Genomic DNA, 18,453 nt, shown 5'->3' with positions numbered 1-18,453 from the left:
AATGCCTTATGTCTGACTGTCAATTTCCTCTGGTTGTTTCACGGACAAGTCTGGCCTCCCCTGCTACGTTTGAAGCTCCCCGGGGTCAGGGTTCACATTCTCATCTTCTCTTTTGTTCCTTACAGCACTTAACTCAGGGTTGGGCACATCACTGCAACAAGCATTTGTTGACTTGATCCAAGGCAGCTATATATAGAGCCCTGGGCAGCCAGAAGAGTTGCCTAGAAAGACACGAAGCCAGGAAAGGAACGGCAGCAGGGAAAAGACAAGGTCCCAGGGCATTTGTTTCCTCTGGTAAATCCCAAGACAAGAGCTGCTATACGTCCACATCCCAGAAGGGCAGAGAGGTACGACAGCCGGCAGGAAGGCACCGGCTATGAGTGTAGAATGCTGCTTTATTGCCGGGAGGATAGAGGTGCATTATGGTGATACCGGAGGATGCTGGGTAAAGTACCCAGGTTTTTGCTAAGCCAAGCCAGGAGCCAAAGGGTGACTCTCCTTCTAGGGGCCAGAGCTGCCAGAGACAAGGGAGGCTGCCTGAGGGAGGAGCAACAGCAAATGGGGACCACCTCCCCCTCCCCCCTTCCTCCCTGGCTCGGAGCCCCTGCGGGAAGAAGCCTTCGGCCGATGCCCCAGCTTTAGTGTTGCAGGTGCGTCCCCCGCCCTCCCACCACCTTGCTTCCCACTACAAAGCACTGTGCCGTGGGGGCAACTGGAGCAGGTGGTGGTGACTAGGAGAGAAAGAAAGGTGGGAGGGAGAAAGGGAGGCCCTGTGAAGGGAGAAAACCTCTCTGGGAGAACACTTCAGCGGGCACACCGCCAGGCAGGATAACCAGACAGAAGCATCAGCGCGTGCTGCTGGACGTGAGGCGGCTGGTCACCTTTGCGTGGGACGGGGCCATCTGAGCGTGTGGGGAAGAGCAGGGGAGGGGGACGCCCAGCTTTCGCCAGAGCTGCTCAGGGTTGCAGTGTCTCCCTGCCCAGCTGCCCCCTCCCCCAGTGTCTCCCGGATAGACAGAAGCCACCCATCCACAGGGTGGAGACATAGGCAAAGAGTGGGGGGCGTGCGCCGGGGGCAGCCAGGCTGGCCTCACACCCCAAGTCTCTCACTCGGGTCACCGAGTGACCTCGAACAAGTCCCCTAACCTCCCCAAGCCTCAGTTTCCTCACCATAGAATGAGGAAAGAGCGATCATGCAAGCGGAGCACCCAGCACAGACCAGACTTCCCCTCTCCTTCCTAGGCCCCCTCTGGGGGTCCCAGGGAACTGGCACTGCTACCTTGCCTCTCCGAGCCTCTGTCCCCTCATTCTTACCTCGGCCTGAAGCTCGAGGATGTACACCAGCCTCAGAGAGAGCACTTTACTGTTCTCAAAGCCCTTCACATCCGTTGCCTCCTTTCTTCCCCCAAGCACCCTCTTGAGATGGAAAGGACATGAAGTATCATCTCCATTTTTAAAGATGAAGAAATAGGCTTGAGTACTTTGTTTGAGCTGGAACCAGATTCCAGAAGAAGGAAGGGGAAAGGAGGGGAGACTCAAGCACTTGGGTCTCCTACCTTTTGCCAGTGCCACACAGGGATCCCTGCTCTGGAGCTGGAGAGAACCGTAAGGATCACAACCACCAAAACAAGCCCAATATGACCTTTTTTTTAGTTGTCAAGACAAACACATATTACAGGTAAACACATTTGAACCTGAACCTCACACCTCTCAAATGTACAGCTCACCGAGGATAAGGACGGTGTAATTTTTTTTTGAATTGTGCAATGCGGAACTCAACACCAGTGCCATGAACATCAGACCCAAAAGAGACGTCAATTTTGCACAGGGGTTCTAGAACGCTTGCCTAGCTATTGATCGGTGAGCGCCCACTCACCTGCTCCTCTGCTTCCATGAGAAGCAAAGGAACTGAGGAGTGGGGTTGGGGAAGTACAGCTATGACCGGCCCAAGTGGAAGAATTCCTTCAGCCCCACCCTTAGGCAACCTTTGTCTGGACATCAACATCCTTGCTTCTGTAAGTTGTTTTCTACCTTGATTGACTCAGAAAGCTCCCTGATTGGTTTCCAGTGAGTTAAGCCCATACAAAAGCTTCTTGATTGGATGTTAACAAGCTATTCAGGGTAACATCCTGCCATATTCTTTAGCTCTTCCCTAACTCAAAGGAGATTCAAGGATTGTCAAGGAAAAGCCATCATGGGCCAAACCCCATGTTTGCAGATGCTTCTTGTCAGCTCTAACTTTAGTTCCCATTCTTCAAATCCATACCCCAACCCTTCTAGAACTAGTTTAAAATATTTTAATAAATATGGGTTAATTTGATTCCCCCCCCGCCACCCCCATGGTGTACTCACTCACTCGGAAGACTGTTGACTGAGGAGCCTGCCTGGAAAATGTGCCACCCTGGCCCGGCCCCGGCCGCCACAATGCCCCTCCTCTACAGCTCCCCTGGCTGGTAATGTACCTTTGCCTCTTCTGAGACCGTCGTCATGTGCTTGGTCTTGCACTTTCGTTTTCCTGATGGCTTTTCTGAATTTTCAAGGCAGGCTGGCTCCTCTAGGTTATTTGGGAGGAAACCATTTGGTGAATCCGAAATCCCCTGGGCTTTGTTGGGCAAGAGAAGGTTCCTGTTCCTGAGGCGGTGCTCCGAACTTTGGGAGGAAGTCTTCTGCTTACGGGCCTTTAAATCTAAAGGCAAGAAACAGGAAAGAATGGATGTCAGGGAAATGGAACACAGAAAAGCAACGCCTTCCTCTAAGCTGAATCAGAGGACTTTGGGGATTAGAACCTCAGTACAAAGTTGTGTAACTATTCACTACCCATATCTGGCACGGTGCTGACTATTCCACTAAATGCTTCTCGAATGGACACTGTGCTTCCGCATCAAAGTCCCTCTTCTACATGCAGGAGACAACTCCCAGCCCTGCTAGCAGCGGGTGGCCCATCTGGCTGTCCCTAAGATGAGGGTAATTTTAAAAGGATTTCCCCATAGCCCAGAGCAAATCAGAACTTTCTTTTCAGCTTTTCCCCACTTTGTCTTTTTTTCCACTCTAATACGAAAACACATTTAGCAGCTCTGCTGAAGTGAAATGTGAAGTATACTGGGGTGGGGAGTAAATGGTAGAAGGCTTCCTTCGTAGCCTCAGCTCTACCCGCCTGACTGCCCTGTTGGTCTCTCTCCAAGCACACAAAGATCAAAGCCACAGAAACTCCCTGAAACCAGAAGCTGCCATGGGCCGACTTAACTGGTGGGCAATCACAGAAACCTGCTGCCCTCCGTGGCTGGAAATCAAGTCACTGGGACACACTGGGCAACATCTCTAATTCTAGCCGTAGCTCACTGAACAGAGCGCATTACAGCTTCAAAAAGGCCTGCTGGGAACTCCATTACCAAGAGCCTCATCCCACAGGGTCAGTCCTGAACTCCAGAGGTAGGGGGACAGATTGAGTTTATCCTTATCTCTTAGCATTACCGTTACATGACTTGGCCACTAGCTGTGTGACTGCTGAGGGCAGGTCATAATCTCCCTGAGCCTCAGTTTCCATGTCTGTAAAATGGGGAGCATAAAACCCACATAACTCCTTATAAAGTGTTATAAAGAGTAAGGTATCATTATTGTATTATTTAAGTGTAAGCTCTTTAGGTAGCGCCATGCCCATGTGTCCTTTATCTCCCCCACAGGACTGGCCACCATGCCTAGTACATGGCAAAAGATCAGTATGTCTGTGAAGTGAGTGACCTCAGCCTCAGTTTCTCCAGGTTGTGAAACGAAGGGGTTGAGCAAGATCCAAGCGTTCTCAACTCGCCTCCCCTGACCTTTGCACGTGCTCTTACGTGTGAAATCGCCAAGGGCAGATCCGGATGTAGGAACCATCATTACAGCATGAGGAACTGTCTGCAGGTTATGCACAGCTCTTAGAAGGCCAGCTGCCATACCACCCCTTCCTCCCAACTAGCTCCAACCCACTAGTGGGTCCCTACATCTGTCTAAGAACTGCTGTGCTGGATGGCTTCTAATGGCACTTCCAGCCAGCACGTTCTCAACCAGGCCTTTTGATGCAACAAGTTTGGGCTGAGGCAAAAGAGGAAGGAACAGAACTGTGCCTTGTGAGGACCTCAGGAAACACAGGGAAGCCATATTACGGCATTCAATGCCACAGGAAAAGCAGCAGCCCCTTCCCTGTGTACTCAGGGCAGGGCAGGCTGTGGAGTTTACTCAACTGTGGTGGAGCAGCCTCACAGTAGCACAGAAAGGAACAGAGGGTGAAGGTAGCAGGTGTACTGCTCTTCCTATCCCCTCCGCAAATCAAGAAGAGAGAGACCCAAGCCAAGGACGAAAGGAAAGATCATGAGGCCCAGACAGGAGTAAAGTGACCTGTCTAGTTTGGTCTCTGCCTGACTCTCTGGTGTCAACCTGAAAGAGGGTAGCAATAGGAGGGATCAGAGCTTTTGGAGAAAAGAGATGTCTGCCAGGCAATTCCTTCATGAAGAGTCACCATCAGATCTAGAGGAAGGTGACCAGACCACAGGCCAAAGCCAACAAACTCAACTCAAAACCCGTAGACATACACATGGAGGGAGAATGATCTACTTTCCAACAGCCGGAGCTGCCTCCACAACAAGCAGGATGCCTTGCTGAGTGGCGCTCCCATACTCCTGGAGGTGGTTGAGGCTGCCCGTCAAGAGTGCTGTGGAGATCTCCGCATTGAGTGGAAAACTGGGCCAGGTAATCTCGAAGGTCCTTCTGGTTCCAAAAGCCGATAAGTTCCATAAGAAGCTTCCAAGCTTCTAGGAAACCAGATCTCATTAGAGAAGACTGGGTGATACAAAAGCTCCTCTTCATCCTAACACAAGTGGCTGAGGCCAACTGCTTGACAACTCATTCCTGACCAATCCATATGGCTAGGGCAGAAGACTGGGAAAATCATCTCCACTCTCTCACACGGTTGATGAAAATTGGCTCGATCACTCTCTTAAGTGTAGGAATAGGTATTGTATATATCTCTACTTAAACAGAGCTGGAAATGAGGTTTAGCCTTCTTTGCATTATAGCAAACCCAGAATCTACTACCCACTCAGATGTGGTCATTCAGTTTTCACTAATATGGAGACTGCAGACATTTACCAGCAGCTCAGGATGAATACATTATGGGAGCCAATCAATTGTTGTTTCAAGGGCAGAGGTCAGAGAAAGAGAGTGAGAGACAGAGGTGTTCTCACTGAACCCAGAGATGTGCTTTTTGCTCATCTAGAAATCCACTATAGGAATGGGCCCGAAGAGCGCTTAGCCCAACAGACTGAGATTAGCCTTGGTGACGGTCTGTGCCTCCGTGATTACATATTATAGCGTCTAACGTGGCCAAAGCCTGGTGTTTTCTCCTTGGGCTGCCTGCTTTTCCAACAAAAATGATGCCTGCAGGTCCGACAAAAATGATGTCATCTGAAAGCTTCACTCTGCCTCTTAATGACCTTTGTGGCTTTAACCAAGAAAGCCAAGTTGTGCCCGCTTCTACTTGAAGTTCTTCTGTTGGGTTGAGGAAACCATTGTGCTTCTTTTTAGTTTAGGGGCTGGAGGTATCCCAGGAAAGGCAGCCAACACCCTCTTTCTTCTTGAAGCCAGGATTCTAGGAGAGAAAACCCAACCTCCCAAAAGACCCGACTCCCTCAAGCCAACCAGAGAACTCCCTGGTATTGAGTTGTCCCACACCAAGGACGTCACTGTGGCCTTGCCCACAGGTCCAGACTTTTATAAAAAATTGGAGAGCTCGGGGCTACATGTCCTCAGCTCACCTGTAGGTCAGTCCAATGTCATTCAATCTCAACCCCAAGCCAAGACCTCGGGACTGGAGTTGAGTGACCCCCTCTGGCAGCTGGAGCTCATAGCACCATGTTTCTCTGGGTGCAGAGGCCTTTGGCTGGCGTAGAGGAGGCAGAGGCGGGAACACCCAAGATGCCCGAGGGTCCCCAGAAGCCAGAGTCACTGTGGTTTGGGGACGGGGGGCAGCAGCTCCCTGGGGCAGCAGCCCCCGGCCGGCCTTACCTGCTCTCCCTTTCCGCCGCTGCTCTTCTTCTTGTTCAGTCAGGTACTCCCCAGTCTGGTATTTTCGGCTCTTCTGCCGTCTCCGTTTCTTCCTCTTCACCAGGCCCTCCTCCTCGTCTTCCTCCTCCTCCTCGTTGGTGTCCCACATCTGCCGGGCAGCCTCTGTCCTCCAGGGCATCTCTCGGGCTCGCCACAGGTGCCTGCGGCCCTGGCTCAGCAGGGTCTTGTCCTGGGCATGGTGGCTGCGATACTGGGTGTCCCGTTGGGTCTTTCTCACCTTTCGACGCTTGGCCGGGGTGGGGGTCACCTCCTCTTCCTCCTCGGTGGGGAAGACTTCCTGGCTTCCCATGTCACTGTCTGCCATGCCAGCAAAGGAGCTACAGATGCTTCCTGTGGACGGGATGTACAGAGGACGGTCAGGTACCTCTTCAAAGGACCAAGAGTACGGTGTCGAAGCAAGTGCCCTGGATTAGGAGTTTGAAGGTCTGGGTTCGAGTTCAGGCTCTGCCAGTTATTGGCTGTATGCTCTCAGAAAGTTCCTTCACTTCTGTCTCCTCGTCTATAAAATGAGAATACTGTTCTCTGCCTTACTGACCTCACAGGACTGTTCTGGGGCTCAAATGAGATAATTCACCCTTAAGCGCTTTACAGAGTCCAATATATTACACAGCTATCAAGTATCCAAACCACACACCCTTCCTCATCCACGCTGCCCTGCCACTTTCATTCATTCCACAAACTCTTACTTAGTGCTTCTAAGGTGCCAAGACTTGTCTGAGGGGCAGGAAAGGGCCACAGGGTTTAGTAGAGGGTGAGGGAGGGCAGACTGACATGGCGCTCCCGCCCATGCTCACTATGTGACCCCCCAATCTTGCTGACAGAGCCACCCTGGGCAAGCAGAGCTGTCACCAAAGAGTCTCAGGAAGAGTGAAGCAAGAAGGAGCCCCTTTCCTGTGACACAGCCTGCGTTAGTCCCGCCCACAGCCAGGCCCTCTTCCCTTCATTGACCCCACCTCCTACTGAGCAGCCAAGAGTCCAGGGGTGGAGCTTTCTCCCCAGCTCCACCCCCTGCCCCCGCTGCAGCTGTTCCTCACCGTTGCGCAGGCACTTCCCCCTCCTCTCCTCACCACCCCAGGATGATGGGACCTTTCCTACCCTCCTCTGCCACCCGGCCAAGACGCCATTTTCCTCCCCACGCCTGCCTTCAATTCTGCTAACAACAAACACAGTCCTAAACGGGCCCGGTTTAGTGATCCAGGAGGTCTGACATCTTTCTCAGAAGCAGCTCTGAGATACCACCATCTTTCTCCCGAGGCCCGGCTATTAACTCGACAATCCCCAAACCCAAGCGAGGTCAGCAGAATAAAGAAATGGTTCGAGGGAATTCCCTGGTGGTCCAGTGGTTAGGACTCCGCGCTTTCACCGCCAAGGGCCCAGGTTCAACCCCTGGCTGGGGAACTAAGATTCCACAAGCCGAGCTGTGCAGCCAGAAAGCAAAGAAAAGGTTCGAGGCCAACAGGGTGGCAGCGGCCCTTGACCAAAGCTTCAAGTCAGTCAGTCAGACCGCTTAAAGACAACAAATACCCAGGAAACTTTCCATTATACAGACTAGGCAGGGAACGAAGTGTTCTAGTTAATCTAATATTCTGGTTAACACGAATCACCATAGAGATCACACAGGGATCACCAATTTCCAAAGAATCAAATACACTACAATGTGTTTAACACTGAAATGGGAACGGCTGTAATGTAATCGCTCTTTGATGATTCAGAGGACACTTCAGGATTTTTCGAGGCCTCCAGGCTGTCATTACAAGCCCCAATTACCACCGCGCTCTCCACGTGCTGAGGTGCCCGTTAATAGAATGTCAGATAACTGAGTTTACACTGTGCCCTGCTTCCCCATTCCATCCACTTTGCATGGAAATCTGGGTGAACCGGGGCAACCATTTCTAGCACTAAGTACCAACTTGGAGGCTAGCAGGCAACAGTAGTAGCTAGAAAGGGCTATCCTTTTTTAGACCCTGGGGGTTGACCAATACAAGTTCAGGGGACCAGAGGTGATTCTGCTGGCCCTGACGACTCAGTGACCATTTCCAATTTGGATACCTGGCACACAGGGCAAGAGGACAGAGGCCCAAAGATTAAATGTCTGTGCCAGAGACTGGCCCCCAAAATCACGAGATGCCAAAGCCTGGAGTAGAACCAGTTTTCCTGAGTGGCACAGGCCTTTCCTCTTTCCACCACTGGCTGCCAACAAGAGATGTCAAATCCCTGTTACGAAAAGCTAAGTAAATCATCCTAAAATCGTGGGCAACGACCCAGCTCCTACCCTGGGCTCTCTCGTCTCTGCAAGGAGCTGGGCATCTTGGCACGGTGAATCAAATTCCCAACTCTCCACCTGGGCCAATGGCAAGGTCGCTCGACCAGACTCCTACCTCTCTGCAGAGAAGTGCCAAGATGGGCCTCAGCCTCAGACTCACTCACCAGACTGACTGCGCGTCCGGGTGCTCAGGACCACGGGGATGAAGTCACGGAAACTGCTCTTTGCCTTCTTCTCCAAGGAACCTGGAGTGGTGTGTGGTTTGAGAGCAGAAGGCAGAGATATCACAATCAGAGTCTCAGGACAGGAAAGCCTCCCCCACCCTCCCAACCCGAGAGGCTCAAATGGAGAACTCAAGGGAGGGTTTGTGTTCTCCCTGCATTACATTTATTAATTTCCCTTATGCTGCTATCACCTACATATCTCTTTTAGAGAAGGAGCTTTTCCCGGTGGTTTTTGAAAACTGGGAGTTGGGTCATTTTTGCTGACACCAAAAAAGGCAGTGCACGGCATCGATTCGCCAGCACGCCACAAAGTGGAAGGCCCGGTTGTCTGGATGACTGTGAGGCTGCTGTGCCTCCACAACGTTATAACTGAGCTGGAGCAGGTCCCAGAGAAGGGTAACCTCCATGAATCGTAGAGGATTGAGCAAGGCAGGAAGATGGGAGCAGGGAGCGGCGGACGGCGGAAAACTGCTATATAGGAACAGACTAGAAAGAGGCAGGTCACATCAGACAGGCAAGGCTACGAACACCAGCTACTATGGGCAGGAATACGCGGGCTTCTCTCTGCTGAGGGCGCCAAGGAACTATTAGTGGCAGAGCATATGGGTTACATACACACCTCCCCAACCCAAACATCCTGTGTGTCCCTAAATAATAAGGGTTTAGGACTCCTCCAACCCTTCTAGCTAGCTAGCTATTAATTTTTAACTTTTATAATGGGAGTTTCCAAATATACCAAAGGTAGACAAAACAGTGTAAATAACCCCCATTTGGTCTTAATCCTCATTAAACCCATTTCTTCCCTGAGCCTAGACCCACTTCAGGGTAATAGGTTGGCTACTCTTCTGTAGGACTGACTCTTGTCTGTCTGAAAAGCACCACTTCAGAGTGTGCCTTATTCTAGCAACCAGGGTGAGCAGCATTAAGCCCCCACTCCCGTCTCCCTTCTCCCTCCGCTTAGATTTCAGAGGTGTCAATTATATCTTCCTCCTGGGACTTCCCTGCTGGTGCAGTGGCTAAGACTCCATGCTTCCAATGCAGGGGGCCCGGGTTCAATCCCTGGTCAGGGAACTAGATCCCGCACGCCGCACAAAGATCCCGTGTGCCGCAACTAAGACCCGGCACAGCCAAACAAATAAATAAATAAATATTTTTTCCAAATTATATCTTTCTCCCACAGTGAGGAAGTCTCACTTTCCTGGTCAGTTTCAGAGCCCCTCCCCCCCCCCCCCCCCCCCCCCCCCCCCGCCATAGGGATCCCTCTGCAGCCCATCAAGAGGGCCAGGACCCGCGGGGCCTACCTTCCTCGTGGCCATCGGCTCGTTTTCCTGGAGACTGGGACTCCGGCTTTGTTGGCTTCCGGTGCTTGTGCTTTACCCTGACTCCATTGTGCTCTTTTCCTGAATCTGAAGCCCCCCTGGGGCTTTTCTTGATGGGTTCCTGGGGGTCACTAGGTGGCTTCCGGCACTGTGGAGAGGTGGAGAGAGTCAGGTCTGAGGTCAGTTTCAACCTCTTAAGAAAGCTCTCTTAATGTTGAGCCCTGTGCCCTGACACACGGACACGAGCTTCCCACGTGGAGGCTGGGGGAAGGGGCCGCCCGCTGCCTTCCACAGTGGGCTACAGAGGCTTTTTGGACTGAATCCAGTGCCCTAGCTAATCCCCACAGACATCCATACCCCATCATTTGAAACACGTCCACAGAGTCTGCATTCACAAGCCGAATAAACACCCAAAGTCATTTGAAAAGGTGCAAAGTCAGGCCCCATACTCTCTATATCCGAACAGCAATAGAGAGATGGACAGAAAACAAAAATGCCTCTTCTGCAAGTTGGATGACTACATTGTTCAAATAACTTCACTGTGAATAGTACTGACACCAACAACTGAAACTAATTCTCATATGGGCCAACTCAAGAAAAATTATCTATTTGCACATGTAGATTAATACCAGAAAAAAGATTCAACTAAGGCAAGAAGAGTCGTCTACCACAGCAGCAATTCCAATCTCCCCGTACTTAGGAAAGACACCGAAAAGGCCCAGGCATTTTCAATAATGACCCTTTACACTCTGAGGCCCTTTCACCTTTTCCAAACACTCTCTCTAATATTCGATTTGTTCTTCCCAACAACCCAGAGAGGAAAAGCTAATATCACACCCTTGAATAGACGAGGAAACTGAGCCTCCAAGATAAGAGGTTAAATGATTTGTCCAGGGCAACACAGCCCAAGGTGTCCACTTGCTCAGGGGCCGTCCGGGACCAGGCAAACCTGCAAGTTAGCTGCTCTGTGCCTGCAGTGAGAAAACGGCTGAGCTAGGACTAAGACCCAGGGCTCCTAGCGCCCATCCCGGGCCTCTTCACCTCAGCTCTCACTCCTCTTCTCCCTCACTTGTGTCCTCCACTGGTTTTGGTCATCCCCACTCATACCTACTGCCCGGCGCATGCGGTAGGCACAGTGGTTGTGCTTACACATTGCAAGGACACTCTTGAGCCTAGCAGTCACACATCCTCACAAGCTTTGAGATCTCTCCACGCCACCCAACAAGAAATAGGGCAAGGTAAGGATTTCTAGTATTGTAGTATCCAAGGAGTGCAGAGTAAGCAAAACATTTTAACAATGACAGCGGGCCCTAGGAAGAAAGGAAGAGTTGTTTTCCCCCTAAGCAGACCCGCACGCCACATTCTAAAAGGTTATCACGGTCCAGCTCCAGCTAAGGGGATGGCAGATGTCTTACTGACGCAACATTTTTCCGGCGTGGGGGCGGGGGGAATATGTCTCCATAGAGCCACCATTCCCCATCAAATTCCAGGGACTCCTGCTATCCCATGAACTCCTGCTTCTTATTCAGCAGAGGGCTGAGCTGAAAATTCAGTTTCTCCCTTTAGTTGCTGCCAGTTCCTATAAACCAAAGTGTTAGGAGAAAGAAAGAAATGGGAAGGAAAGAGGAAGATGGGCAACTGCTGCTTAAAGTGTGACCTTCAGGTATGGCCACAGAACAACTACCTCAAGTCAGGCGGAATAAAGTTCAGTGCATGTCAATTTGAACATGTCGTATTTATTTCTGAATATCATTTTTAGCTGGCTCTTTCAAGTACAGACCATTAACTTTTACTTCCTAAGAGAGACAAAAACAAGTAAAACAGAACATCTAGAAGGGATCTGTGTCTGTATGTTCTGCAAGGGCAACACTCAGAGTAAAAATATATCGCACACTCCAACTTAGGCAAAAAGTTGCGGTGATGAAGAGACCATGTAAGATGAATGTTCTGGTTAACAGAGTTTTGAAGGGTTTTCCAAAGAACTTTCCAAAAGATGAGAAGACAACCAGCACCAGATGAAGCAGAACTTTCTTTGCTGATGACTCAGAAGGTCCTTCAGGATTCCGCACGGCCTTGGGGCAGGTGGTGTAGGAGACAGGAGACTGATTCTTTTTTTAAATTTTTTTTATTTAATTTTTTTATTGAGGTAACATTGGTTTATAACATTTATAAGTTTCATGTACATAACATTATACTCCTACTGCTGTATACACTACAGAGAGTATTCTGATTCTTGGCCATACCCTGAAAGGGGCCATACCCTGGAGACTGGGCTTCCGGCACTGTGGAGAGGTGGAGAGGTGACCCCTGATTTTAGTTTTGCTTATCAATGGTTTCTTTCTCGGGAAAATGGAACATAAGAAAAGAAAGATCTAAGTTATTTGCTTTCCGGAAAAATGGACATTTACTAAATCATTACAGGCAGCTGCCAAGGGCTGCTTCAAGGCTCCTGATGCTGTGACTTTATTCTCTGCCCTCTGCATCTGTCAGTGGGCCCAGTGAACTGTTCATCTAATATAGGAAGGGGCAGTGCCTGCCTGTCAGCGAGTCGCCTGCAAGACATAAGCTCCATGAGGGTCTATCCTATTTGTAATACTAATGATATCAACAGCAGCCACTGACACTTCCTGAGCACTTACTATGTGCCAGGCACTGTTCTAAGCATTTACACATATCACTTCATTTTATCTTTTTTTAACAATAGCTTTGTTGACATATAACTTACTGAGATATATCATACACTTATTTACGTTTATTATTCAACTGTTTTTAATACAATCACAGAAATGTGTAAGGATCATCACTATCTAGTTCTAGAACTCTTTCATCACCCCAAATAGAAAGAAACCCTGTACCCATTAAGCCGTCACTCTCCAATTCCTCATCCCCGCCAGCCTTAGGCAACTACTAATCTACTTTCTGTCTCTGTCAATTTGCCCATTCTGGACATTTCACATCATCATTTCATTTAATCTTTACACAGCCCTATGAGTAGGTACTATCACTGTCTCATTGTATAGATGAGGAAACTGAGGGCGAGAGAGATGAAGTAACTTGACTGATATCACATAGCTAGGAAGAAGTAGAACCAGGATTCAAACTCAGGCACTGTGCCTGGCTCCAGAAAGCATACTCCTCACCAAAATGCTGTACTGTCCTCCTGAAGATGTATTCCCACTGCCTGGGAAGGACTGGCACATAGTAGCCGCTCAACAAACACTTGCTAAATGGTCAGTGAAACAGCTATACATAAGCAGAGTGGAAGATAGTGTGGCATAGCTCAAGATGAACATGAACTTTATTTTTCTCTTTTTCTTTTAATTTTTTTAAATTGGGGTATAGTTGTTTTAGAACGTGAACTTCAGAGCCAATAAGACTGGAGCTTGAGTTCCACTTCTGTCATTTAGTAGCTGTGTAACTCTGGGTAACTTACTCATTTTCTTATCTGTGAATTGGGTATAGTGTTCACCTCATAGGGTTATCTGAAGGATTAAGTCAGATAACATACGTAGAAAGCACTTGGTATGTAGTAGGAATTCAACAAACGGTAACAACTATAATGACATGAACTATTATTATTACCACCAAGAGCAGATTGCAGTCACCTGAGCAAACGCTAGACATATGCTGTACTGTTTAGTGACCCATGTTCCTACTTGGCATGTCTCTGCCGTACTGAGGTGGTCATGGGGTCACTGAGAAAAACCCACCCAAACTCTACTCCCAGGGTTCTTAACCTGGAGTACATGGGTGGGCTTTGGGGAGTGGGTTGGGTCCGTGAGCCCCTTGAAATTATGGGCAAAGTTCTGAGGTCATGTTTCAGGGGACAGGGTTCACAGCTCTCATCAGCTTCCCAAAGTGCTCTATGGTCCAAAAAAGACTAAGAGCTTCTGCCACAAACAAATTCATAGTGCTCAGGCTAGAAATCTGTTCAACATCCAATCTGAAGGCTGTTAACATAACCTCAAATTGCTCCATATTTTGAATAAGCCCTATCTATCCTCAACTGCTTCAAGAATCTCCTTGATCACTAGTGTCCTTCAGATCCTCTTTGGAGGAACACTGGATTCAGGCCAAGTCCTCTTAGCCCACCTTTTTGCCTAGAACCCTGCCATCATCCTTAGCCTATTAAGAACCCAGACCTAGATGCCCATCTGCCTTGGACACCAAATTCCCAATGGGCTGAAACCCACAGCTGCCACCCCAAGCATTAGGGGGAAAGGAAACTGGTGGATAAGCCCAGAAGCTGAATTGGCTTGAGCCCCACAAAACTCCAAGCAAATCCTAAGCAGGCTTACCCCGGTGGTGCAGAGAACAACCTTGTCAAAGGCCCCTTGCCTCCCTGGACCCTAGGCTCTCAAGGCCAGCAGTCATCTTAGAAGAGGAAAAGGAAGAATGGCCATGCAAGGAAGGGCCTGTTATTAATTGATTTCCCTCCCCATATCGTATGGTATTCTTCCACTTTCCAACCTCATCTGGGACAATGGCTTTCCTAGCCTCAGGGACCGAATCATTTCCCACATCTACAAAATAGAAGCCCACCCCTCCCCACGCTAAAACACCATATATGGAGAATGTTACTTGGTGAGGGTCATGATTCACTTTACACAAGCCTTCCAATCAGTTCAGTTCACAGAGCTACTCAAGAACACTGCACGAGGGCTTCCCTGATGGCACGGTGGTTAAGAATCCGCCTGCCAGTGCAGGGGACACGGGTTCGATCCCTGATCCGGGAAGATCCCACATGCCGCAGAGCAACTAAGCCCGTGTGCCACAACTACTGAGCCTGCGCTCTAGAGCTCGCAAGCCACAACTACTGAAGCCCGCGCACCTAGAGCCCGTGCTCCGCAAAAAGAGAAGCCAACGCAATGAGAAGCGTGTGCGCTGCAACGAAGAGTAGCCCTCGCTCACCGCAACTAGAGAAAGCCCGCGCGCAGCAACGAAGACCCAACGGAGCCATAAATAAATAGATAGATAGATAGATAGATAGATAGATAGATAAATTAAAGAACGCTGCACGAGGTTGACGTCTGCAGGACAAAGCAGACCGCTGGGGTCTCGGCCCGGCCCTCAACCTCAGCCCAGCACTCACCTTGGGTCCAAGGGAACTGCGGACCATAATCTTGGCTTGTGGCCGCTGCTCCTCTCCATTCTTCTCTTTACTGCACTTCATTTTCTTGGGCGGCAGAGGTTCGGTCACCCCACCGGTCACCACCGAGTCTGGCTGCCACTTGTTCTTGCAAGGAAACACACCTACACTTTCCTGTTTCACTCGAGCCTGCCCAGCCTTACTCCGCACTTCAGCTTGGCCCCTCTGGGTAGCTGCTGGGAGGCCATCGGCCCGGAAGCAGGTGGCTAAATTGAAGACCACATCACCATCCACCTTCTCCATTTTCACCCGCCCCAGGTCCACCTGGCTTCCGAGCTGTGCAAGGTCTGTGCTGGAGGCCCTCTTGCCGCTTGGGACCACGTCCAAGATGATTTCCTTGGGGCGGCTGTCATGAGGTAGCAAAGGCAGCTCGGGCATCTTGTGCAGGTTCTGGGGGGTGGCCAGGACCAGCTCATGGGACATATAGGTGGCCAGCACTTGGTTCTTAGGCTTCGTGTCTCCTGCCAGCTTCAGGCCGCAAGCCCCCTGGGGGCCTTCCAGCTTAGGAGTGCTGTCGGGGCAGAGGTGGCTCTCTGATTCCTCAGGCCCCTGATCCACTCTCAGGTCCCCACTGCTAGGCTGCATAGACAGTGCCAGGGTCCCTGTCTGAGGGCTGAGCGTCAGGAGGACAGGGTTCACTTGTTCCTCGTAAGGCTTGGCAGCAATCCGGCAAGTTTTGTTCTTGGTGCCCGTGTCCTGCTCTGGAGCAAAGGGGCCCCCGGGCCGCGGCTGCCCCTCGGGAAGTCCATGCACAGCCTCACTAGGGCCAAGGGATGGCACACCAGAAAACTCAGAAACGACGCTGGTGGGCCTGATGGGCACCCCCTGGCTGGGGGTCAGCTGCCCGGCACTGGAAATGCCGATAGAAAGCAGAGACGCCTGGTGGTATGGTGACCAGCCAACAGGCAGGACCTGGGTGCTGGTGGGTTTCCCATTGACTGAACACCGTGGGTAAATATTTGCTGGCCCTGTGGGCTTCCAGAGGGAGAGCTCCTTGGTTTGGCAGCCCGGCAGCCCAGGGGCGATGCGGGCTGGGGTGTAACGCTTCACTGTGCTTGGCTGTCCCTCAGTCCCAGCCTGGCTGCCCTTCTTGCCACAGGGGGCACCAGTGCTCTTGGGCTCTCCTTGATCGATGATGGAGATGGGCTCCTGCTTGGGGAGATGACGGGGGTCTCGGTTGAGGCCCAGGTTGGGGTCTTTGTTCAGCAGGAGGGATGCAGGCACTGGGTTGGCCACTCCCACGTAGGTGCCGGGAATGGTGCTGATCAGCGCAGTGGAGTTCTTCACCCAGGTGCTTGGGTCCCCGTTCCTCACGATCTCAGGAAAGATGACGAAGGGCGAGGAAGTGGAGCCCAGGCATGAGGTGACATTGCTGCCGGCAGCCTGGGTCGTGCGCTGGGACCTAGACAGGACCGTGGAGAGGAGGGCCTTGCTGCTGGTGTGCACGGGGGTCAACACGGGCATGGGAGGCGTCTTGCGCTGGTTCGGCAACGGGAGCTTCTGCCGGTTGGACTTGGAGGAGAGGTCCAGGGGCATCTCGCTGCACTCGGGCGGAGAGGCCATCTCTCGCTCCAGCTGTGGAGGTGACTTGAGGGGAGAGAAAGTGACGGAAGTCCCTTCTGTTTGTTGCTCGTTGCCACCTGGCATCTTGGCAGGATGCGGTGGGGCTGAGCTCACGCTGGGGGCTGGCAGCAGAGGCTGTGGTGGTGGAAGCACCTTGGCAGAAGCAGTGGAGAGGGAAGTATCTGCCAAAGGCCCGGGGACCCCATCGGGTGCAGGCTGGGTGCTGGTGCTGCTGGATGGGGAAGCGCAGGGGAGCCTGTTCACCTCCAGAGAGACCAGCTTGGACTCCGAAGTCAGAGGCCGGGCCACAGAAAATGCATATGGGTAAGACCGCAGCTCTGGGGAGGCCAGCACCCCAGGGAGACACCTGTCCTGCAGGTAGGATGGCAGGACAGGGAGTGTAAGGGTGGAGGAGACTCCCAGGGTGGTTGGCAGTGTGGCCACGCTGAGTGGCTGCCCACAACTTGGAGGCGGGATATAGACCAGCGGCTGGCTCGGGGTCAGCACTGTCCCTGGCTGAAAGGACAGGGGTACTTTTTGCATAGCTGGTGCCTGAGCTGCAGGAAAACACACTCGACTCAAACTAAAGGACGCCGGGATGGGTGCAGAGGTGGGAATGGCAGTGGGCGTGGCAGCCGGCATGGGCGTGGGGGCTGGAGTGAAGATTGGGGCTGGGGTGGGTGCAGGCACCGGCGTGGGAGCAAAGGCAGGGATGAGGGTGGGGGTAGAAGGCGGGCCAGAGGATGGGGTCGGGGTGGCCATCGGCACCGATGGAGGGGCGGGAGCTGCCGGAGGCGTGGACGACGGCATCGGAGCCAGAACTGGAGTGGGGACAGGTGCGAGGACCAGGGTCGGAGCCGAAGGGGGCACAGGAGCCTGGATCAGAGCCAAGGGAGGAGCTGAAACTGGGACTGAGATGGGGGTAGGGGCCGGAGCCGACAGGGGGACGGGGCCCGACGGGGGAGCAGAAGCTGGCACGGGCACCAAGACTGAGGCCGAAACCGAAAGAGGGTTCGAATCGGAGATGAGTGTGGGCACTGACGGTGGCGCCGGAGCCAGAGCCGGGACTGGTGCTAAGGGAGGGGAAGGGGCCGGAACCGAAGTGGCAACCTGGATGGGAACGAGCCCAGAATGGGGCACCGGGGCGGGGACAGAGAGGGGGACCTGGAATGGATCTGGAACAGATGGGGGGACAGAGGCTGAACTGGGAGCCGGGGGGCAGATGGGGGCTGGCAGCGGACTGAAGTTAGTGGTAACCAGAGGCAGGGTGCCCTCCACGGGGACGCCAGTTCCTAGAGTTGCCAAAATGAAAGTATTCTTCTCCCCGACACCCTGCCGAGAGTCCAAAGCCTTCGCCCCAGCTGGCGAGCAGTCCACCTGTTTGCTCATTTGGGTGCTGAGGGGAGTCCAGGAGCAGTCTGCCGTGCCGTTGCTGGCCTCTGGGCCGTCGGACGTGGGAAGCTTGAGCCCGTCTCCCGGGCTGCTCAGTGGCACCAAGGGGCCCCCTGCCTCTGCCACATTCCCAGCATAGTCCATTTTCGGCTGGGCCTCGTCAGGCCTGTCTTCTGACTGGTGCCCAAGTTTTTCTGTTGCACTGCCATCTGGGTCTGCCCCCCGGGCATTACTGCCACTTCCAACTGCCGTGAGCTCCACCTGCAACGACAGAGCAGCGTGCCCATCTTAGCGAGCTCTCTGTAGATCGTGCAAGTGTCCCGAGGCCCGGGAGAGGTGACTGCTGGTCCTCTTTGCAACTCGACCAACCAGGCAGAAGCAAAGAGAAGCTGGCCAATTTGTGTCTCACATACAGCAACTCCTGGGAAACACCCTGTCCTTTCC

At 52.1% G+C, this 18,453-nt stretch overlaps 1 protein-coding gene across 2 annotated transcripts in view; it reads right to left on the bottom strand.

The window, feature by feature from the left end:
- The window catches only part of BCORL1 (BCL6 corepressor like 1), a 40,020-nt gene that overhangs the window by 16,691 nt on the left and 4,876 nt on the right, over positions 1-18,453 (bottom strand). For both annotated transcript variants that reach the window (XM_065900901.1, XM_065900902.1), the window contains exons 3-7: positions 14,998-18,270; positions 9,888-10,053; positions 8,527-8,607; positions 6,040-6,429; positions 2,463-2,686 (exon numbers count right to left, since the gene is read on the bottom strand). In XM_065900901.1, coding sequence (XP_065756973.1) covers positions 2,463-2,686; positions 6,040-6,429; positions 8,527-8,607; positions 9,888-10,053; positions 14,998-18,270 — 4,134 coding nt within the window. The remainder of the gene's footprint in view (positions 1-2,462; positions 2,687-6,039; positions 6,430-8,526; positions 8,608-9,887; positions 10,054-14,997; positions 18,271-18,453) is intronic.

This window comes from Phocoena phocoena, chromosome X (assembly GCF_963924675.1).
Source record: "Phocoena phocoena chromosome X, mPhoPho1.1, whole genome shotgun sequence".
Lineage (NCBI taxonomy): Eukaryota > Metazoa > Chordata > Mammalia > Artiodactyla > Phocoenidae > Phocoena > Phocoena phocoena.
This window is presented reverse-complemented; position numbering and strand designations above follow the sequence as displayed.